Source organism: Mobula hypostoma, chromosome 2 (genome assembly GCF_963921235.1).
Source record: "Mobula hypostoma chromosome 2, sMobHyp1.1, whole genome shotgun sequence".
Taxonomy (NCBI): Eukaryota; Metazoa; Chordata; class Chondrichthyes; order Myliobatiformes; family Myliobatidae; genus Mobula; species Mobula hypostoma.
This window is the reverse complement of record NC_086098.1, coordinates 173,717,408-173,742,603: the sequence shown is the minus strand read 5'-3', so window position 1 is coordinate 173,742,603 and position 25,196 is coordinate 173,717,408. Positions and strand designations below refer to the sequence as shown.

The 25,196-nt window shown below is 39.7% G+C and overlaps 1 protein-coding gene across 1 annotated transcript in view; it reads right to left on the bottom strand.

Moving 5' to 3' along the window:
• Positions 1-4,702: 4,702 nt before the first annotated feature.
• The window catches only part of LOC134342679 (E3 ubiquitin-protein ligase Itchy-like), a 135,398-nt gene continuing 114,904 nt past the window's right edge, over positions 4,703-25,196 (bottom strand). Inside the window, exons 24-25 of the mRNA XM_063041088.1 lie at positions 12,887-12,959; positions 4,703-11,400 (exon numbers count right to left, since the gene is read on the bottom strand). Of these exons, the coding sequence (XP_062897158.1) occupies positions 11,301-11,400; positions 12,887-12,959 (173 nt within the window). The 3' untranslated portion in view covers positions 4,703-11,300. The remainder of the gene's footprint in view (positions 11,401-12,886; positions 12,960-25,196) is intronic.

Sequence of the window (25,196 nt, the reverse complement as noted above, 5' to 3'; positions counted from 1 at the left end):
AGAGAGCACAAGTCCGGGTATTTTTAGCGTTTTTAAGGGGTACAGGGGTTTTTTATAGAATATGACGAATAAACAGGAATAGGATACTAGGATGGTCAAAGATGGGAGGGTGAAGTGTAGGTTTGTGTGTGTGTGTGAGATTGGGTGAAGGGATTTAGAATGTATGTCTAGTGCACATTCTGGAGCAGAGGGTGGCGGTAATGCACCATTAAGCTGGATGCCAACCGCCGTAAAACAAGATACAGACAGACAGACAGACGCTACGGTATTTGACGCGCATGGTTGCACCGCCAGTTTACCGTTCTCCCCGACAATAGCTATCGCTGGTCTAAGGTGGCGGATCTCCAGGAGGAACAGAACTACTGCCATTCAGCGTAAGAAAAAAGTATGAACCTTAGCCAGCACAGACATTCCGTTTATTCTGTCCATCCCTCTCCCACTTCTCTGGCATTTAAAAAAAGTTTTCTCACCGGACACAAATGGCCAACACGAGGATGCTATCTGTAACGGCAGCGTAGAATTGTACCAGCACAGAGTGCTCCTGGTGTGGGTGCCTGATGGTCAGTAATAGTTCAGGGCCTGTTTCCGTGCAGATGGAATACAGTGTAGGGACGTGTATGGTCATGCACTTTGGTAGAAGGAATGAAGGCGTGGGCTATTTTCTAAACGGGCAGAAATTCAAGAAATTGGAGGTGCAAAGGGACTTGGTAGCCCTCATGCAGGATGAGTTGGTAGTAAGGAAGGGGGACGTTGGAATTTTACCAACTGCAGCAAGCCCCAACTGAACCTTCTTGAAGACTCAATGAAATGTCTTTGGCATAGTGCATTCTGTCCCGACCTCTTGTGTTTGCATGTTTCCCTACCCTCATCCCAAGATGTTTCGGTTAGTAAATTAACTTGCCACTGTAAATTACCCCTAGTTTGTATATGAGGGGTAAAATCTGGATGACATTAATTGAATAAAATGAGATTAGTGCAATAGATATCTGATTTTGCAAGGAGGCCCGTTTCTGTGCGGTATGACTCTGGGTTCTCTCTCCATGTGCGTTGTCTGCCCAGCTGAGTGCTTGCAGCATTTCTCTGTCTAAACATCCGCCTTTCTCAATAAAATAGCCAGAAAAAAAATCTAAGACCCCAGCCTCCCTAGATTTCTCTTTTCCCCTGTACAAAGCACAGACCAGCAGGCTCAAGGACAGCTTCCACCCCACTGTTATCTTATGTATTTATATTCATTGTTTGCTTTTACTATTGCATTCTTTTTTCTTATTGTATTTTTTTGTGCTGCATCTGATCCGAAGTAACAATTATTTTGTTCACCTTTACACTCATGTACTGGAAATGACATTAAAGTCTTGAAGTAATACTTCCCTAGGGCAATCTGATGAACTTTAAAATCTCACAATCTACCTCATTATGACCTTGACCTATTGTTTTACCTTGCACTTCCTCTGGTTTCCTCCTACATACAGGTCAGTAGGTTAATTGGTCACATGCTTGTAATTGGGCAGCACTGGCTGTGGGGTAGAAGAGCCTGTTACTGTGCTGTATCTTTGGAAATACAATAAACATGTTAGGTGTGTTTTTACAATATTACAGTTTCATATCACTTTCTTAGGCATCAGTATTTGCCCCCAAATTTGATTCCATGAATTTAAATTCATGCAATCTGGTTTCACTTTTGTATTTTGCCCAATAACCACACAACCATCTTTATCCACTTCAAACCAGAGAAGGAATTCTTTGAAATGCCTTTTTTCAGGCGATGTGGATGTTACGTGCAAGAGCAGAATTCATGATCCAAGTGGAGAAGCCTGTTGTTCTTGAACCTTTAGCAATTGCTATCCGAGACTCGCCCAACATTTTTGGTATTACCCGTGGAAATGAAATACATAAATTATCATTATATGCAGATGATTTGTTATTATATATCTCTAATCCTGGGAAATCGTTTCCCATTATTTTATCTTTGCTGGCTCAATTTATTAACTTCTCTGGTTATAAATTGAACCTTAATAAGAGTGAACTATTTCCCCTAAATATACAGGTTCCTATTTATGGATGTTCACTATTTGAATTGGTTATTGATTCTTTTACATATTTAGGGGTTAAAATCACAAAAAAGCATAAAGATTTATTCAAAGCTAATGTTTTACTTTTAATTGATCAGATTAAACTTTTGTTTTCTAAATGGTCACCAATATCTGTCATTGATCGGTCGGATCAATGCTATCAAGATGATTATTTTGCCTAAATTTTTATATGTATTTCAAACGGTGCCAATTTTTATTCCAAAATCCTTTTTTGATAATGTTGATTCCAAAATTTCCTCATATATATGGCAGAATAAAAATCCTAGGTTAGGTAAAAGACATTTACAGAAATCTAAAAAGGAGGGGGGTTTAGCTCTGCCAAATTTTACATTTTACTATTGGGCAATTAACATTTGATATTTAAAATTTTGGTTATGGGACTTAGACGTAATTTCAAGTCCACATTGGGTAAATCTTGAATGTAATTCTTTACAAGGGTTTTCATTGGGTTCTATTTTAGGGACTTGGCTTCCCGTTACTCTTTCTAAATTGTATAAACAAATGGATAACCCAATAGTTAAACATACTTTATCTATATGGTTTCAATTTTGAAAGTTTTTTGGGTTGAATCAATTTACTTTAACAAGTCCTATTACATCTAATTTCTTCTTTCAACCCTCTACTATGGATCAAGCATATTTGGATTGGAAAATTAAAGGTATGGTTCGATTTTGTGATTTACTTTCAGATAATTATGTCCTTTGAACAATTATCTAATATAATCTGCCTAGATCTCACTTTTTTAGATATTTACACATTAGAAATTTTTAAAATACTGTTTCTCCTAACTTATATTCAATGGGTATTTTGGGAAAATTTCTTCAGTTAGTTAATTCATCCTCTATATGTGCTAAACATGCGTTGATACAGTTTAAAGTAGTGCACAGGGCTCATATGTCTAAAGATAAATTATCTTGTTATTATTTTTATATAAATCCTATATGTGATAGATGTCACTCCGGGATAGCTGCTTTAACTCGTATGTTTTGGTCATGTCCTTTGTTGAAAAAATACTGGAAAGATATTTTTGATATCTCAACTGTTTTGAAAATTGATTTACAACCTCACCCAATTACTGCCATTTTTGGGTTACCAATGATAGAATCAAGCCATTTAACTTCTTCAGCTCGTCGGATGATTGCACTTCTTACATTAATGGTTAGAAGATCCATTTTGCTGAATTGGAAAGAGATTAATCTTCCCACCACATTTCATTGGTTTTCACAAACTATGCTGTGTTTAAATTTGGAAAAAATTAGAAGTGTTATTTATGATCCCTCTATTAAATTCAAAAAGACGGAGGCCATTTATTCAACATTTTCATATGATGTAATTTGACCTTTTCCAAACTTATTCTATTTCTTTGTAACGTTTGTTGAGAGGAACGGAGTCGTCGACACTAATGGTCCTTTTTTAAAAAAATGATGTTACATAACAGCCCATGTCTTTTTTTTAGTTTAGTTGATTAACACTGTTTAGGTTAGTTTGTTTTTGGGGGGTTATTTTTTTCCTTTATCAAGTTTTTTTTGTTTTATATTGTTCATCTGTATCCTGTATGATTGGGAGTTTCCCAATAACTTTATATCAATAGTATGCTATGTTTATTATTATGAAACTAATAAAAAGATTGAAAGAGAAGAAAGAAGCTTGTTGGGCCATTTCATACGGGATCTTAGCTCAACTGTACTGGTAATTCAAGGAGTCAGACAGACTGATTTCCTTCTCTGAAAGGAGGCAGATGGGGTTTAATTACAACCAGTAGTTTCATTATTAGTGATACTAGTTTTTCCAAAAGCTTTTTGTTTTGGAGTGGAGGATAAGAGGTGACTTCATAAAGTTTTATAAGATGATGAGGCATAGATAGAGTGGACAAACAGACATTTCCCCCCCAGGGCAGAAATGGCTAAAACCGGCGGCATAATTTTAAGTATGGGGGGAATGTTTATTTTACACAGCGAGTGTAGTGTGTGTGGAACACACTGGCAGGGGTTCTGGTAGAGGCAGATACATTAGGGACATTTAAGAAACTCTTAGGCACATGGATAAAAGAAAAATGAGGGGCTATGAGGGAGGGAGGGGTTAGATTGATAGGTCAGCACAACATTGAGAGTTGAAGGGACTGAACTGTGTTGTAACATGCTATGTACCAATTTGACTACTAGAATTAGAATTAATATTTCCCAGCTATGTCGCTGGATTTCAATTACATATCTAGTTACTGACCACTCATCACCCAGGTAATGCCTTGTTCTCATTGCTACCATCAGGGAAGAGGGTACAGAAACCCGAAGACACACATTCAGAGTTTCAGGAACAACTTCTTCCCTACTGCCATCAATTTCTGAATGGACTTTGAACCCATGAACACTACCTCTTAATTTTTAAAATTTCTATTTTGCACTACTTATTTAACATATATTTACTGTAATTCATGTTTTTTTCTATTATTATGCATTGCATTGTTGCCGTAAAGACAACAAATTTCATGATGTATGCCGGTGATATTAAACCTGATTTTAAATTAATGACCATGGCTAACAGGTTAGTTAACCACTAAAGGTCTAGTGCTCTATCCAAACACAAAAGGAACACACACTCATGTTATCTGTACAGTTGAGAAGCTTTTAATTTTTTTTTATATACAATGTTAACTATTTTTACATAGGTAAACAGGATAAGAAGCTTGTGTCAGAGGTCAGAATTACCTTTTTAGCCTTAACTTATTTCTGGAACATTACAAAATGATTAAACACAGAAATATTAACATGATTTACATCCTTAGATATCATACAGTGGAAATTAACATGATGTAGAAAGCTCAAAGATCTGAACGACAATTCCCAGATTTCTTTAAATTACGTTGCAGATTCAGAAATAACATCTATTAAATTTCCTATAGAATTTACTTGTAAATACTTCTCAGCTAGTTACTTAAAAGAACAAAGTCTTTTTAATTTTAAATCAAATTATTATTCAGTGCTATTTATACAATTATGAGTAGTAATTACACAGGAGGATACAAGGAAAAGACCATGACACAGCAATTATCCAGCGGGTATCTGCGTGGTTGGTGCAACATTACAAAAGACTAAGTTGGCAAAAGTCTGAAAGGAATTTGGTTCCTTACAGATGGGCCCAAAGGAAGATTTCAAATATTTGCTGTGGACACACACACACAAAATGCTGGAGGGGCTCAGCAGGTCAGGCAGCATCTGTGGAAAGGAATAATGAGTCAGATGTTTCAGGCTGAGACCCTTCATCAGGACCTTTGTTTGTGAGTCCTGATGAAGAGTCTCAGTCTGAAATGTTGCCTTTTCATTCCTCTCCATTGATCCTGCCTGACTTGATGAGTTCCTCCGGCATCTTGTGTGTGTGTTACTCTGGATTTCCAGCAGAATACCTTGTTTATGATTTGCTGTGGACAGCTTGCATGGTATTCAAAGGTCAGGAGATGAGTTGCCAATTATTTTTGTGTTTTTTTAAAATCACTACTTTTAAATTTAAGTCTCATCACTCATAACATGAAAAACGTCAAAATTCATTTAACACCAACAAATGGAAAAAATGGTAGTCGTGCAGATGAAATTAACCAGTTCATCCGAAACTTCTAATGATTGCTGGTTAGAATGAGCGGACAAATGAGTATAAATGCATTCGGGGAGAAGGGTGGGGAACTTACTTTCAAGTTTCTTTTAGCATGATTGTGATTGTAAAAATGGAGCAGGTGAAGACAGCTGGAACAGACTAGTTGTCTTTTTCTATTCACCACCCTAAAGTCTTAGAAAAAAAGATTTAAAATCTCTAGGCCATAACCATTGGATAAGTAGCTGAGCCTCGCCTTTATCAAGCCTCCAAAGTACTTCAAATCATCATCAAATGACAATGGATTACACAGATTGAATGAAGTGTCAGTTTAAAAAAAAAATTGATTATCACAGTGGATAACTTTAGAATATGTAACTAAAATCAAGGCATAGCACGGTTGGCTTCAGATTCCAGTTTTTCCTGAACAAAATGGCAGACTTTCAGACACAGTGGAATTTCCCTTCTTGCTTTCTTTGTGTTTCAAGGCTGTCAGGTACTTGATCAAACATGTTGCTGACACATTTTCACCTTTCCTACCCTTGAAGATGCTGAGTCCTGCCAGGATACAATCTCATCGAGTGAGTCATCCTAAAACACCTAGACTTTAACACAAATGTACTTTCAGCAGGGCTTACTTCATGGCACATTGGGGCACTTTTACTTCTCCCCAGACCCCACCCACTAAGAAAAGTAAAAGCGGAACAAGTCAGGAATCAAACCAGCAGCTGTACAACTGAGTTATGTGTCAGGAGCCACTGACAATTATGCTAGCATCTCTTTACAAACTCCTGTTGGGGTTGAATGGGGAAATTAAAGCTGCAACATGCACATTTGCAAACTCATGTACTAACAGGAAGAAAAGGGGGTAAGGTGATTGTGTGAAAATAATTCTTTTGTCCAAGTCATTAGAGTGAGAATTGTCTAAGCTTGGGATGAATTGTGTAGGGAGTTTTTTTTTGCTGCATTCGACTAAAGTCTACTCTGTCAGAAACTATTTGCCCCAAACATCCTTAGTAACAATGATCAGCAGTATTACAGAAAAGCAATTTGTCATGGATACCTGCAGAACTCGCTCATTACCATCATGAGAGGGGAAGAATTGGTTTCCTGAATTAGTCCAGTGTCGAGTTTAATTTGGATGGTTAGAAGTGTCAAAACAGTGTTAATAACTTCAAGCATTGCCTCCCACTAACAAATAAAATTTAAGCCTGTCTATTGTGCCAATTGTTGATTGCTCATGACTGTTTGCACTACTGACTTGTATGTTGCTTTGGATTTCCAGCATCTGCAGAATTTCCTTTGCTTATGACTGGTAAGTTGTTGGTTGCTATTGTGTTGCCTGTTATGGTACTGTCCCGTGCTTTTTGCTTGACACCGAACTATCAATTCTAGTGTGTTTCACATATTGACAATAAAGTGATTCTGATTCTGAATAAAATTTGCTAAGTTTACTCTGTTTCACAACTCTAAAACCATGCAGTACCGTTGTCTAATGAACTGGTTTGTGATTGGATTGGTGCATCTATAAATTATCCTTCAGGTGAATGGCAGTTTGCTCAGTGTCCCTGTTTTGACAAAAGGAGGGGACATGACATGTCATATTGTGAATTAGATCAGTCTAGTTAACAAGAATAAGCCCCTAGCTGAAGTCATTGTATCTGTACATATAGGACACCACTGGGATTTAGCAATCAGTGTGCATCAGACAACAAAAGGTCAGACTAACACAGGTGTGGCATTTGTTTTACAAAGACGAAAAGGAGGAGGAGGAGGAGGAGTGGTAAGGAGAGATGGAGACAAACAGCAATAAACTGTTCCACACCTCATTTTTTCCTGAAAATGTGTTGTTGCTTGCTGGCCAAGAAGGAAGAAATGTACCATAGATTCTTGTTGGGTGTTAAGTGGAAAAGTCCATTTGTGGCAACCAGGTGGCAAGGGTTAGGGGCTGAAATACAACTGTGTAAAATGCTGCCTAGCACAGCACATGCATTCCAAAAGGCTCCAATAATTATTTATTCACATTTAACGGGAGCTTCATATTTAATATCAGCCTACATTCACTTATTGCATTCTCAGCAATGTATATCACACAAGATTACAAAGGTTGTTAAGTATTAATCAAGGTCAAGGAGAAACAAAACTGGCCTGCAAGGGAGGAACCATGTTTAGTTGCTCCCATAATCTCACCTGTTAACAACAGTAAATATATCTGACTGGTCTTTAACCCAGCCAACTAGTATCTCCATACACCTTGAATGGAGTGCAAAAATAGCACAAGAAACACGGGCACCCGAGAGTGGTTTCTTTGTTGACTTGGGTGTTGATCAACCATGCCTGAGAGATTGATACAATGTGATTGCCATTGGATGTAGGAGCAGGCAGACCCCCATAATGAGACCACGTAGGTCAAGCTAACTGAAGTGCAGGATAACAAGACCCAGGGGTAAAGGACCCTGGCTGAAAACCAGCCTGCCAATATTGCACAGCTACCGACTAGCATCCTGTTTAAATGTTAAGACAGTTGGAGCAGGCTTCAGAGTCTATATAGCTTTCAAAATGAGAATGGTAACCCTAACTCTTGCAGGGGAATGCTTCACTGGGGCTTCAGGTATCTAAGCAGAGGCATCAGAAAATGGGAGAGGCTGGTCTTGGCCTTGCCCTCAATGCACGGTCCACACTTGGATCGGCTCAGCAAAGGTTTTTACTGGGCATTAGCTAGCACACAAAACCAAATCTTCCTTCCACAACATGAGTCAGTCACAATGTAGGACCTCACAATCGCTGAACTTGCACCCACCAACGGGTCTATTTTTGCTGGTTTCAAGGTTAAGGCTGCAGCCACAACTACAAATGCAAACAGATTTCAAAAAATCATCAAAATATTCAAGTTTTCACAAAAAAGCTCTCTGGTATCCTTTACATATAGCTTATAATTAACAATATGTTACAAAATGGTTTAAGAGTTGGTTATTGAAAATAAGACAAATGAATTTCCATAACCCAACATGTTAATCTTTTGTTGAAGATGTTTCATCACACCAGCAGTCTTGGCCTTAGCTACTGCTTTCTGCTTGAGTTTGCCCAGCAAGTGCAGACAGACCACTTTAAGTACAAAATGCAAAGCCGAGTTCAGCCAGGTGTTCAAAAGACGTGCATGCAGGCACAGATTAATTTCCCTTTTATACTCCCAATGCAACTCAGCCAGTTGGCAGTGACCTTGACCACTTTCACCTCTCAGGATCATCGCACCCAACAATGCATGGACAGCACCAAATGCCAATTTACAATGATATATTGGTCTTTCTTAAGGAGAATGTTGCACGAGACTGGTGAGAAGAGAGTGTCAATTCTGCTGAATTGCAGAAATGACAAAGTTTTCTGTTTTCCGGATCATTTACAAATTGAATTACTTAAATCTCAGGCCAGCGAGATAAATAACTGGACAGTAAACCTCCCTCAGACACCATGTATCATCTCACAAGATCTATGCCTTGGACATTTCTTTATGTTTTTTCCATAAGCTAGAAAAATTGCATCTTTTGAAATTAAGCAAGTGGAAAATCTTAAAGCATCGCTGGGAGATGCAATTACTCCAATGCGCACCAAAGCCCTTGTAATAACCACAGACCGATTCAACAATGCAGCACAGATCACACATGGCATGTTCCTTCCTACTGCTGTCATGTGTAATTCAGATTTCTCCCACCTTTCCTTAAACCATTCATACAATGTCGCCTGCAGCTTCTGGATGGTGAAGGATGTGTAAGCCCAACCAGTGATCCTTCACAGGAAATTTAATGCAGGAGGACATCAAGGCTAGGCAGGAATTTGTCCTCACACATTAACATCCTTTCTGGATAGCAACCAGAAATGGTGAACTTGCTGTGGAGATTTCATGCCATTATTGGGTTCAAAGTTATTCAACACAGTTTAGAATACAAAATTATACAATCCCTAGATATAATTTTAGGGTAGGTACATCTTATCCCTGCTAAGATTCACTTTCATACTCTAATAGCTTTCAGATGAAATCACTTGAACTTCTTTGCTTGGGTACACCTGCCAACTGTAGCTGGGGTGAACAGAAAATGTCTGGAGTTAGAATACAAAAGCGGAAAGGAAGTGGTGCTGGAGAAAAGTAGAGGCAGGGTTAGAACTGATAATTCAGTCTATATGAATATCCTAAATAATCTGCTAGTACCATTTTAAAGTTCATTTTCCAAGGAATGAGGTAGAGCAGACAAGAAGATGCAGTGATTCCAGGAAGCATTAAGTTCACAGAGATCAAACAATTCCAGGTAGTAAAAATTCTGTGCAGTTAGTTTTGGTCATAAAAGTGACCTCATGAGGACATTGTCTCTGAAAAGTTGCCTTTGATTGCTGCTGCTTTGGAGAATATTTTCTTTCCACATCCCACAGTTCAGAAGCCTCAAAACAGATCCCTCTTACAAAGTGCTGGACAAGCCTTCTAAAACAAGATGGGGGAGAACAGTAGGGAGGCTGCTTGATCCAATGCTACCTTGAGAGTCGTGTGAGAGAGACTGCTCATTATAAAACATCTTCAGAGGAGTCACTTGTGCTAAATCATCCACAGAGCTTTATGTACAAGGAAGAAAAAGCCTAAAAGACTAATGGGAGGGAGGGGAGTGGGGGGAATCTCAAGCTCCAGCTGAAGCCAATCTTTATATTTGACAGATGTTCCCAAATCAGGTACATCAGTACGCAAATAGCACAAACATTTCCTGGTCATGCTCTATAAAACTAGAGCTATCTCAGCAACTTTTTGCATTTACTTAAAAATATAGAATGGAGACCTTTGCTTTCCAATTACCCTTTGTATGAAGGAGGTGGCTTTGATTCAGGATAACATCATGAGTACTGTTTCTTTACAGATAATGACTTTAAAAGAAAATTAATAAAAAGGTACAAAACTACGCAGTAGACATCTGTTCACTGGATTATCAGCAAAATAGGCGAACATACTTTAATAGGACTTTCTTAATTGGAAAGGATAACCTCAAACTTGCAGCACTTGAATTAGAATTCAGAACATTGTTTAAAACTTATTAAAATTAAATATAAAGAAATGATGGGATAACGATGAGTTATTGGACAGATAAATGCAGGATGTGTGAGTGGGGATGGCAAAGTAGTAGTGATGGACCATAATAAATACATTGCACTCAGAAAGTGAAGAAAGGGAGAGAGTTGATGTACTCTGAAAGGTTCAGTCTGGGTAGTTTTCCAGCCCTGCTTTAGCCTCAACTGCATGATGCTGTCAGATGTAGGAGAGCCTCACCAACCAGCTGACAAGCAGCCAACTGTATTCCTGTTCATGCAGCCCAGTTGTTTCCTCACATACAAATGAACAAACTGCAGTTGAAGCTGGTTATCACAGCACATTAATTCTATTTGAACATGTACAATTTCCTCATTATATCAGGCATTTTCAGCTTGCAAACGTATATAGACAAAGCTGTACAGCTACTTCCCCACAGGGTTTCTGACACAAATAGTCTGTCCTGAGAAGTCTGGCAAACAGATGTCTACTGGAAAGAAAGCACAAAAAATGGAAATGCATTCCTCCTTACAAAGCCCCTCACAATAACAGACAGCACACGGTTGTTACTCTTGTCCAAACCCTTCGGTTTCTTCGATGGCAAACAACAGTTTTTCTTTCAGTTGCTCAAAGCTCTTGTACGGCGGCAGATCCAAACGATTGAAACTACAGGGAAAGATGCATCACAGAAAATAAAAATCAGAGGCACAAAGATGCAAGCTAATCATCTATTAAGTTGCACACCTGTCAGTGATTCTCATTGAAGCTGTTGGTTTCGTTTTTTGATACAGAAGATTGACTTTATCACTCCTCTCTCCTATTCAAACCTCTCACTACCTGAATGCCTTACCCTCAGCTTGCTCTGTACCAATTCCCCTTCCTCTTCTCTCTTTTTTCTTTCCCTATTCTGGCTCCCCTCTTATCTCTTCTCATCTGCCCATTACATTCTGCAGGTGCCCTTCCTCCTTCGCTTTCTCCCATGGTCCACTCTCCTCTCTTATCAGATTCCTTTTTCAGCCCTCAATGTAGTGCCAAACCAATTAAATTAGTCATCGAATAGCCAAATAAACTAACTTCTTCAGCCTACACAATGTCCATATACTTCATTTCCCTCACATTCATGTGCCTATCTAAACTCCTCTCAAAAGTCCCTAATGTATCTGCCTCATTTAATCTTTTTAAATGTACTGTTCTATGTTCTAAAGTTAATAATGGATTCATGAATCCTAAACTTAGCAGGGAAAGAAAGATAGAAATGTTTAATTTACCACCTCTGACCTCAAACATTTAAAAACCAGTACAGGAAAAGAAAAAAACATGAGGTACAAATTAGAGACACTTGGATTTAAAAAAAAAATCCCTCATGGATGAGAGGATTTCTAGCAAGATTAGCATTTAATGTATAATGCCCACATTTAAGCATGCTTGAGAAAGGCAAGCTGTCAGTTTGAAACAATAAACCTCTTCTGAAGGTAATTCCACACTTACCACTTCAATTGCCTTGAGTGGCAATATTAAATAATTCCATTCCCAAACAGGGTTATGGTGCTGCATTGGGATTGTTTGACTTAGGTGAGGGAGGCAGGGGGAAAGTTGCAAGTGACAAGTCTCATCATACCATACTCTGACCTGGTCTCTTTCGCTTACTTTGAGGAGGACATGGGCTTAGGGAGTGCCTTGGTGATTTGATACAGGGCCTTTCATAGATGACGCAGTGCTCTGGTGCATGCTCAGGGTGGTGATGGGGTGTCAATCAAGCAGATTGCTTTGTTCAAGATGGCAAGGACTTTCTTGAGGCATGTGCAGTGCTTTCCATCACACTTGCTTAAGAAATCCTTGCTTTTGACCAGCTCTTCTAACCCCACATTTATAGGTGCAGTAGTTAAACTTTATAACAATGACCCTGTCAGTGCAGATGGTGGGTGATCCAGCTATAGCTATACCATTGAATCTTACAACTTAGGGTCTTTTTAGAAATAGCAATTACAATTAAGTGGCATGAATATACTTGCCACTTGTCAGCACATGCCTGAAATATTGTTCTAGTGCTGGCCAAGGTTGCCTCAAATAAACTAGAGTTACAAATGGAATTGAATACTAATCACCAGCCAATGTTCTCCCTCCCAATCTTACCAGAAAAATCCCAACTCACCAGGTGTGGCTTCTTGGTAACCAGTTTTCCTTCCCCACTTTTTCGACACAGAATTTTTGAGGACCATTGCTCCCTATAATCAAACACAAAGGAATTGCCAAATGGTATTTCAGCAATTACTAATAGTACAGAAATTTTAAAGTTAATGTTCCATTAGGCTGAGGGAATGATGCAGCACACTTTATAGGCATACGCCATGGAAACAAATCCTTTGGCTTACTGAGTGTGTGCCAATCATCAAGTATTCTTTACACCAGGGGTTCCCGGCCTTTTTTTATGCATGGACCCGTACCATTAACCAAGGGGTCTATGGACCTTAAGTTGGGAACCCCTGCTTTACACTAAGCCCCATCAATTCCAGAGCAACACACATAAAATGCTGAAAGAACTCAGCAGCTCAGGCAGCATTGATAGAGAGGAACATTGAGCTAATGTTTTCAGGCCATTCATCAGACCTGGAATGTTGGCTCTTTATTCGTCTTCACAGATGATACCCGACCTGCTGAGTTCCTCCAGCATTTTGTGTGTATCCTGGATTTCCAGCACCTGCAGAATCTCGTGGCACGGTAGCAAAGTGGTTAGTGCTTCACTAATACAGGCTGGGGTGCTCCGGAGTTCAGAGCTCTCTGTAAGGAGTTTGTATGTTCTCCCTGTATACCGTGTGGGTTTCCTCTGGGTGCTCCAATTTCCTCCTACAGTCAAAAGATGTGTCTCTGTTAGTAGGTTAATTGGTCATTGTAAATTGTCCTGTGATTAGGCTAGAGTTAAGTAGGAGGGTTGCTGGACGTTGCAGTTCTTGGGCTGAAAGGGCTTGTTCTGCACTATATCTCAAAATTAAATAAATAACAATTTCATTTTATTCCTCTGCATTTTCATTTTATTCCTCTGCATTTCCAAGAACTCCCCCAGATTCTGCCAGACCTACAGAATATGGGCAACTCACAGTGACCAGTTAACCACTCTGAGCATCTTTAAGAAGAGGCAGGATACCAGAGCACCCAGAAGAAACCCATGTGATCATGGGCAGAATTTTCAAACACCATAAAGACAGCACCAGAGGTCAGGATTAAAGAGAGTTATAAAGCAGCAGCTCTACAAGTTGTGCCACTGTGACACAACTCTACATCACTGGCACCAGCCTATGCACCATCGATATACAGAAAGATGCCAGAAAAGAGCCAGTAACGTCACGAAGGATCCCACCTATCCTGCTCATGGACTGTTTGCCCCACTCCCATCAGGGATAAGACTACATAGCATCCACACCAGGACCACTAGACTCAAAACAGTTACTTTCCCCAAGCAGAAAGGCTGATCAACTCCTCCACTCACTAATTCACTTATCCACACACCCAACCAACACTACTTTATCATTTCCTGCTAGTCACCTTAGTGCTGTGCTTAGCATCATTTATTGGACATACAGCTTCTCTGCCATCCGATTTCTAAATGGCCATTGAACCCATGAATACTACCTCACTACTTCTTTAATTTCCATTTTTGCATTACTTACTTAATTGAAATGTAATACATATGCTTACTGTAATTCATTATGTATTGCATTGTACTGCTGCCACAAAGTCAACAAATTTCACAACATTTGCCGGTGATATTAAACCTGATTCTGATTCCAATGTATTTATATTTATAGTTTTTTTTCCAAAAAAATTGTGTTCTTTATATTACTGTGCTTTTTGTGATGCATCAGATTCAGGAAAACAATTATTTTGTTCTCCTTTACTCTTGTATATTGGAAAAGATATTGAACAATTTGTTTTGCACAATTTTTAACCTACTTAATCTACATATATACTTACTGTAATTGACCTATTTATTTATTTTTCTTTCTTTATCATGTACTGCATGGAACTGCTGCTGCCAAGTTAATAAATTTCACCACACATGCCAGTGATAATAAACCTGATGCTGATACTCTGACAATCTTGTCTTATAAAACACCTTTAGAGAGAGAGGACATGAGAGAGCTGATACAGTCCGATGGAAAAGCATGGAAATCTGTGTTTCCCACTTTACCCAGATCTACATTCTATTCAACTTTCATTCAGCAGAAACCAAAGCTGCCAAAGTTTCCCTTCCTCCACTTTCGCCTTGTGAAAGGAAGTGATAGACAAGCTTGTGAAAATTAATCCAGAGGCAGTTACAAAGTAATGAACACACAGACATGCAAATGAGAAAGGGCATGAAGCCAAAAGTTTAATGTTTGCGTCTGTTTGGCACAATTTAAGAATAATTTGTGCTATTTAAGAGCTCGCACACTGAGTGTATATATTATTCTGCTGCTAAGCACTTGATTGCTCTTCTCATGTGACAAGTTTAATACTTTCTTCTCATGAGTGGGGGATGCAACACTGACGATCACTCATTGAGAAAAAGGCTCTTAGATAATGGAAATCTGTTCAAACAGTGAATGGTGAATACTGTATTTCAAAGCTCATAAACATTAAGTTGCCCTTGATTCCTTAACATAGATAATAGTGCTAATAGTATCTTGTCCAGTTTGACAGAACTGATGATGTCTGGAAAGAATTGAAGACACATGCTCAGTTCATGTTAATCAACTTATTGGGATTGAAAGGCACATCATATGAGGAGCGTTTGATGTACTCACTGGAATTCAGAAGAATGAGAGGTGACCTCATTGAAACCTATCAAATGCTGAAAGGCCTCAAAAGAGTGGATTTGGATAGATTGTTTCTATGGTGGAGAGTCTAAAACCAGAGGACACAGCCTCAGAATAGAGAGGAGTCCTTTTAGAACAGAGATGAGGAGCAAATTCTTCAGCCAGAGAGTGGTGGATTTGTAGAAATCATTGCCACAGGTGGTTGTGGAGGCCAAGTCACTTGGTATATTTAAGGCAGAAGTTGATAAATTCTTGATTAGTCAGGGCATGATACAGGGAGAAGGCAGGAGATTGGGGCTGAGAGGGAAAATGGATCAGCCATGATGAAATAGTGGAGCAGACTTGATGGGGCCAAATGGCTTAATTCTGCTCCTGTATCTTATGGTCTTATAGATCCCAAAATGACTGCTTACAGACAAATTTTATACATGCAATACAAGGACATCCCTTTGGAACAAAGATGAGGAGGAATTCATTGTGAATCTGTGAAATTCATTGCACAGATGGCTGTGGAGGCCAAGGCACTGGGTATATTTAAAGCGGAGGTTGACAGATTCTTGATTAATAAGGCTGTCAAAGGTTATGAGAGAAGGCAGGAGAGTGAAGTTAGGAGGGAAATGAGGCGTGATTGAATGGTGGAGATGAGTCAATGGACTGAATAACCTAATTATCCTCCTAATGTCTTATGGTCTTGTGTACTGCTCCCAGCAAGTTCACTTTGATATCAGGTATTTCTTTTGGATGCAAGTCAATCTTAAAATTAATTAATTTAAGGTAAATTATTCCATTAAAAATGACATGCCATTCTTTGTGAAATGGTCATAACTGATGTTAAGGATATTCACATTATAAATCACTAAAGAGATGTCTCATCATGACACCCAAACTCTAGTCAAAGAGCTGGAAAAACTTAACTTTTGAGGCTGAAATTCCTAATCTGTTGTCTTATTAATGTTAATTTGAATGAGTCAGTGGTTTAATAGAGCCAGGGGGAACAAATTAATATGCTTCCATTAAAATCCACATTGACTGCATTTTTTCAACAACTCAAAATCTGTTCTCAAGATTAGCAACAAAATCGATCAACAGATTCCCCAAACTCTTCTTGCATTTATAGCAGTGTAGTGTGTAAAATATTTACAAAACCTCTCAACCCCTGTGACTTAGCAAACATAACCTTTAAGTGTAAAGATAACACTGTTCACAGATGTCTAGCACAGCCACAGGACTGTGTGAAACTTTACACTTCATTAAACCATGCTTTTAATTGAATCAAAAGGTAAAAGTGTCATATTACCTCACACTTCTGGGAGATTAACCACAGTTGAGCACCCATGACTCTTGTTCCATAAAACGGTATTTTGTATACCTTCATATCTGGTGTTGAGGAGTCTTTGCACAAGAATGGAAAAAGCTGCAGAGGGTTGTAAGCTCAGCCAACTCCATCATGGGCACTAGACCCCCCAGCATCCAGGACATCTGACATCTTCAAAAGTAATGCCTCAAGGAGGCGGCATCCATCATTAAGAACAGGGATCCCCAACCTTTTCACACTGCGGACCGGTTTAATATTGACAATATTCTTGTGGACCGGCAGTCAAATATGTTGTTTACCCAGAAAAAGACTACAATGACCATGAAGCCTTGCGCGGTCACCAGTGCGCATGCGCGTTGTGACCCGCCGATTCCACCCCCCCTCCGCAAATCCTGTTTGATGATGCTGTACCGGGGGGGGGGGGTTAATCACGACCGGAATATAGGTGATGTGGCTAATACACTCAATTTCATTTCTAAAAGGGTTTATCTAACGAATTTAATATTAAACACAGCGCATACTTTGCTCGCATGAATATAGTGACAAGTTAATTATCAGGGGAGCTTGAAGTAAGTGTTGAACGAACTTCCAGTAGAAGTGGCAGAAGCAGGTTCGATATTATCATTTAAAGTAAAATTGGATAGCTATATGGACAGGAAAGGAATGGAGGGTTATAGGCTGAGTGCAGGTCAGTGGGACTAGGTGAGAGGAAGAGTTCGGCACGGACTAGAAGGGCCGAGATGGCCTGCTTCTGTGCTGTAATTGTTATATGGTTATATAAGTAAGTCAATAGCATCATAGCATTTTAAGTAATGTTTGGATATTAAACACACAGCACATATTTTCCACGTATGAACATATAAAACATTGCAACACACCAATATCACTGAATCAGTGGGAGCCCTGGCCTTGTTTCCCTGCAACAAGACGGTCCTATTGAGGGGTGATGGGAGACAGCGATACTCGAAGGGGGTTCCTCATGTCCAGTCTATTCCGCAATTTAGTTTTCGTTGCATTCATTGCAGAAAACTCCGCTTCGCAGAAAAATGTTGGAAACGGAAGCAACATTTTCAGTGCTTTTGTGGCTATCTCAGGACACTTAGCCTTGACTTTGATCCAAAATGCCGAGAGATGTTATGTCAAACATACTTTTCAGCCTGCCGTCATTTGCAAGCTTGAGGAGTTGATCTCCTTCCTGCACTGACACGGATGATGCGCGGGTAATGACCTCGCGTTTGTTCAAGCTCAACAGTGGGCGTGACAGGGAATGAGGAAAGGTGCAGCTGACTCATATCGCCAAATATATCGTTTCCTCACGGCCCAGTAGCAAATGCTTTGCAGCCCGGTACCGGTCCACGGCCCAGTGGTTGGGGACCGCTGATTAAGAACACCCAGCATCCAGGACCACTACCACTTCTAGCCGCATGGGCTAATTTCATGCAGGGAATGGAGAGAGACTCCTCACCCCTCCTGTCTTGTAGTTTGATGGGACATATGGTGGAAGTGCTATGCACAGACAAACTCCATCCATGGAAGTGGAAAGTGTTCCCTCATACTCTTGACTTGCAGATCGATGAGAGAGATGATCTTCCATCATGTCGCCAACAGACAATCACAATTTCTGCAATAACTCCACTTTCTGCGTTATTGATAATGATAGATGCTTCCTTCTCTTTTTCTCATTGTTACCCATAGGGGTATCTGCAGCTCTCTTTGACATTTTCACAGTGAAATTAAACACAGTCAACAGTGAACACAAAATATCAGGGAACAGTAAATGCATGTGTAACCAGTATGAGTGCTGAGCCACAACTGACATCTAGCAGCCTCAGCTAGTGCTGCCACATCACACTTGAGTGACGTCAGCTGTTGGCGTAAAAAGCTTCAGTTTTCGGAGCTTTTTGGATTTCAGAATTTCGGATAAAGGAATGTGCACCTGTATTATAATCTGCATTCTGTTATTGTTTTGCCATGTATTGCCTCTATATTTTGTAATATCTCAACTGAGGTATATTCTCATATGTAATAAACCAATTTATCAAATTTCTCTCTCTCTCTCGCACATTTCCATGTATTTTTCTCTCGTCTTTCAAATTCATTGTCATTCTACCATATACATAGCTAAACAAAACAGTGTTCCTCTGGGACGAAGGAGCCACACAGAGCATATTTCACATATAGCACATAAAAAATATTAACAGATAATGAAAAAATTCACTTCCATTGTTGCCCCTTTGCAAGGCTGTTTTAAGAATACTGGCGCTGGAGCTGAAATCAGCGTTCTAAATTTACAATTTTTAGGATGTTAATCTGCTGTTGATGTGAAGGCAGTGCAACCTAGTGGTGCTTCATTGTCCCTGCTCTTCACATTAAATGCCACCAGGTGGTGCCACCTGGCTATCAGTCATTTCCAAAAGGCATCATGATTGAAATTCTGGTAGTAACTACTACTCCCTCAATAGGGCTTTACCTTCACTCCACACCTTATAGAACATAGAACACCACAGCATGGTGCAGACCCTTCAGCCCTCAGTGCTGTGTCGACCCTTTAACCTACTCAAAGATCAATCTAACCCTTCCCTCCCACAAAGCCCTCCATTTTTCTTTCATCCAGGTTGCTAAACTTTCTTACTGAGAACTATGGCTCCCCAGATATTTTGTCCTGTTAACCAAAGACCAAAGCGGAAGTGACAGAAAGTTCACAGCACTGTCAAAGTAGAGAGACCATACAATCATGATTTTAACAGGGCAGATCTGTACTTAAGCCATAATGCACGTTCCCTAATTTCTCCTATATATGCGGGTGCTTTGGAGAGGGTGTAGAAGAGGTTCACCAGGATGTTGCTTGGATTAAATGATTTGGGCTATAAGGACAGGCTGGACAAACTTGATTGGATAGCATGCCTTATGAGTACAGGTTAAGCAAGCTGGGACTTTTCTCTTTGGAGCAAAGGAGGGTGAGATGTGACTTCATAGAAGTGTATAAGATGATAGAAAGCATAAATAGAGTGCCCCTTCCCAGGATGGAAATGGTTAGTACATGGGAGCATAAAGTTAATATGCTTGGAGTGAAGTATGGGGGGGTGGGGGGGTATCAAAGAGGTTTTTTTTAAAAAAACAAACACAGAGTGATGGGACACGCCGCCAGGAGCGGTGGTAGAGGCAAATAAATTAGGGACATTTAAGAGACTTTTAGGTAAGAATACTGATGCGAGAATAGATGTGATGTGGGAGGGAAGGGTTTGACTAAACCTGAAATAGGTTAAAGGGTCAGCACAACATCATAGGCTGAAAAGGCTGTACTGAGTTGTAGTGTTCTATATTCTATGTTCAAATTGTCCTGACTCCTAACATCTAGAGTGACACACACAAAATGCTGGAGGTACTCAGCAAGTCAGGCAGCATCTATGGTAATGAAAAAAACAGTCGAGTTATTGGGCTGACACCCTTCTTCAGGACTAAAATCTATTGCATTTCACAAAGGATATCTTAATTTTTCAAAATGACTGTTCTTAAAACAAAACTTGTGGCATACATGGTTAAGCAGGTGTTCTGAAATTTATGTAAAAATCTTTTCATACTCACAGTGACTGTTATCAGTTTTGGGACAGAATGCTATGGGTACCACACTAAGTAATGTTACTGGAATACAGTTCAATACTCACCTGCTCTCTCCCTGTTATGCTTCTTACACCAAAAATAAGATGGGGCAAGGGTCAGATGTGAAGTTGAAGCAGGGCCAAGTATGTGGACAAAACAGACTTTGTAGCAGATCCAGATGTGCAGATGGAGCACAATGGGAATGGAGCAATGTGTGCAGCTAGGAGTGATGCCAGGGGTGGAGTGATGCCCTGATCCTGTGGAAAACAGCTTTGAAGTGCAGTGCACAGAACAGCCTGAGCGAGTCTTATTGAAGAACTTGCCAGAGTGGAAAGATATACTGTATTTATCAAACGATATTGGCCAACCTAAGTCTAACAGACAAGGATTGTCTTTCTGACAAATGAGCAAATACAAAATGAACCTTCCAACTAATACAGGATTAGAATGCACAGAAAGCAGCAGTTTCTGAAGTGGCACAATGATGGATAGAAACGTGGTGGACTACTCAGATCTGGCAAAGAAAACTGAACAAATATTGTGTCTATTTGACAGCACAGCTCCCCTTGAATGAGAGCTTACAATAATGAACTGAAGTTGGTACCTGAAACGTCACTTTTCACTGCTTCCATAAGGAAGTCTATTTCGCTTGTGTGGGTAAATTTTGCCTTTGCGTGCACTTCTGCAATTATTTACTGAGAGACACAAGGACCTAACAAAAGACTGCTTCAAAAGGAAAGGACACGTTATGGGAAGCACTGCTTTGCAGACAGCACAATGATGAGAAGATACAAGCCCTCCTACAAAACAAAGCTGTTTAATTGTAATTATTAATCCTATTTTACAGATTGTTAATCTTGTGATAATTGGCAGGACTTTTATTTTAGTGATACTGATGAAAGGTTTGTTTTTATATCAACAACTTCAGTAACTGCAGGCACAGAACGGAGCGGTAGGGGTTGGGGTCTGCCTCCCTACTTTACACAATTTACAGTCTGTATTACACCAAGGGAAAAATGGTAACCTTATGTAAAAGATATCAAGTTCACATTTATAGTCATCTGACTGTACACATGTACAACCAAACAAAACAATGTTCCTTCGGACCACAGTACACCCACAAAACATAAATTACACACTGCATGGAAAACAAAATATTACTACAAATAAGTTAAAATATAATTCGAAGTGCAAGCAGTGCGCAGCACAGGTAAACAGTAGTAAACTGTTCTAGTGACAAGACCTCGGTCCTCATCTTGAGGAGGGATGGGTCGGATTCCTTTGGAACCTTCAGCCAATCTGCCGTTAATTATTTGGAGAAAATTATTTATTGAACACAGGTAAACATACAGTAAACAGCTCACTGACACAGTAATGAGACCTTGGTGGTGACAGAGTATTCATTAGTCTCGCAGCCTGAGAGTAGAAGCTATCACCCAGTCTGGCAGTCCTAGCGACTTTGCCTGCATCACATACCTTACATATACATATCATGTGACCAGGAGGATGAACTGGCCAAGGTTGCTACCTAAGTGGGAGATGGTTCAATACACACATTGAATTTCAGGCCTCACCATGCAGTGACGTACAACTTTCACTTGATCCCAGACTGACTCTCACGGCTCTGCACCGTACCTTAAATAACACACTCAAGACAGAGAAAAATCAAAATACCCTAATGCAGAGCTTAGTGACTTTACTAGGGAGACCCTCATTTTGCTTTTCTAAATTGATACTTATTTAGTGCCAAAGCCAAGTCCATATTGTAATAAATGAGTCATAGCACAGTTAATCAAAAGAATATTACATTTAAACAATGCTCTTCATAACCTCAGCTCATCCCATAAATTTCACAGCAGATTTCCCCATTCTTCCATTCTGGTTCACCTCTTCTCTTCCCCATCACCTCTTTTGGTACTCTCCTTCTTTCCTTACTTCTATCAACCACTGTCCTACTCTATAAAATTCCTCCTTCTTCAACACTCATCATTTCCACCTATCACCACCCATCTTCTTAACTCATCCCATTGTACCCACCCCATCTTCCCTTTCATTTGGCCTCACCAATCACCTGCCAGCTTGCTCTCTTTCCCCTCCTCCACCTTTGTATTCTGGCTCTGCCCACTTCCTTTCCAGTTGTGATAAAGGGTCTCGGCCTGAAACATCAACTGTTTATTCCCCTCCATAGATGCTGCCTGACCTGCTGAATTCTTCCAGCATTTGGTGTGTGCTGCTCAAGATTTCTGATCTCTTGTGTTTATCATAGCAAATTAAGTACTTTGAAGTTACAGTTGTAATGCAAACAGTATAGCAGCTATGTACAGCAGGCACCCACGAAGTGCATGTCACTGAGTCAAATTTTACATGTTACTTAGCTAAATTTCTCATAACTCCTGGCAGCTCATTCCACATGCTCGCCACTCTCTGAGTGAAGAAGTTCCCACCACATTCCCCTTAAATGTTTCACCCTTAACCCAACCTCAGAAGAAAAAACCTGCTTGCATTGACCCTATCCATAAAGTTAGTTAACCAGATATCCAGCATCTTGAATGATGCTGTTTGAGGTATAAACATTAGCCAGGTTATAAGTATAACTTGCCTGCTTCTCTTTAATATGGTTTCATACTCTTCCATGAGAGGGCAAAAAGGGTCTCATTCATAACAGCATAAACACAGGAGAGCATCTCTGACTTTGCAGCATTTCTTGCAGAGTTACGCTGAAAGGCAGTCTAGGTTTTACTGTTCAGGAATAGGACAGGGAACTCAAAACCTTCCATCTCAAAAGTGAGGCTACTCCCTGAGCTGACAAAAAGATCAGTGTCTCAGCTGCCTGTTCAGTCTTAGACCTAAAGTTGATACGTGTGTCACTGTGGTTAAGTGATAAGGTCTCACAGCACTATGAACTCAATCTTTTTTTAATATAATTTTTATTAAATTTTCAAAAAGAATACATGAAAAGATAAAATCTACCCACCCCCCTCCCCTTAACCCTCCCCCCCCCCATATATATAGTCCTACCTAAAAGAAAGAAAGAGAAAAAAAAGAGCCGCCTGGGTATTGGAAGGTTTCCACACGCTCCATGGGATTCAAAATAAATTTGGTATAATTATTCGTTACTTTCCCCAAGTAACCAAATTCTTTGTCGGAGCACTTAAATATGACATCCTATCTTTTGTAAATAAGGGCGCCAAATATTCGAGAATGTTACATAATTATCTCTTAAATTATACGTAATTTTTTCAAGTGGAATAGAACTAGCCATTTCATTTTTCCAACGATCCATACTTAAATACGAATCAGATTTCCAAGTAACTGCTATAGTCTTCTTAGCTACTGCCAATGCAATTTTTATAAATTCTTTCTGATATTTATTCAATTTAAGTTTCGGTTTTATCCCTTCAATATCACCTAATAGAAATAATACAGGGTTATGTGGAAGTGGAGTTCCAGTAATTTGTTCCAATAAGACTCTTAAATTTATCCAAAAGGGTATGAACTCAATCTTGATCCCGAATTTCGGTGCTCTCAGTATGGAGTTTGTACATTTCCCTGTGACCGTACAGACTTCCCTCCCACAATGCCCTGGCTAACCCCACAACATCCAGATAGATTATCAAAGAAGCCAAAGGTAAAAAGCTAGAAATATCAGAACCAAAACCAAGATCTAATGTGAGGCACCAGCAATAACAAGGCCAAGGAACAGGGAGTATAACAGCAATATTCAAAAGAAAAAATGAGTGCATAGATATGAAAGGTTTAGAGCAGGGATTCCCAACATGGGGTCCATGGACCCCTGGGTTAATGGTAGGGGTCAATTACGTAAAAAAAGGTTGAGAACACCTGGTTTAGAGAGATATAGGCCAAACGTGGGCAAATAGGCACTGTGGTTGGCATATACAAGTTGGGCCAAAAAGCCTGTTTCCATGCTGTGTCGGACCATAAGACAAGATATAGGAGCAAAAATTAGGCTATTCAGCCCATAGAGTCTGCTCCGCCATTCCATCATGGCTAATCCCAAATCTCACCCAACGCCATACACCTACCTTCTCTCCATATCCGATGATGCTCTGACCAATCAGGAAACTATGTGTTTTTCTATTTCACTAACAAAATGGTAGTCCATTTTAAGTGAAGAAGTGACACCTCTTCTCAACGCATCAGTGAAATTATAAGAGGTATAGACAGCACAGATAGAATCTTTTTGCCACGATACACAGAGCGTGATGTGGGTGACCATGATCTTTTCATCATAATTATTCCTGGAAAATTTTTCTACATTAGTGGCTTGCCATTGCCTTCTTCTGGGCAGTATCTTTTAGGTGACCCCAGCCATTATCAATACTCATCAGAGATTGTCTGCCTGTTGTCAGTGGTCGCATAAACAGGACTTGTGATATGCACCAGCTGCACATACGACCAACCACCACCCGCTACACCTGTCCAAGGGACCTGCATGTTAGTGGAGGGAAGAAGTGCCTTACATCTTCTTTGGTAGAGATGCATCTCCACCACATCACATGGCAAATAACGAACAAACAGAGTGGTTGACATTTGGATCTCTCTGCTAAAGTATATAGTGGAGTAAGATACAATCACTATGTTTAAGAGACATTTAGACAGGCATTTAAGTAGGCAAAACATAGAAGCAGATAGATCTAATGTGGGCAAATGGGCAAAAAAAATCATTATAGACAGACGGGGGCCCAGTTCTATTCTCTCTGACTTTGACAATTACTTTATAGTGCTTTAACAAA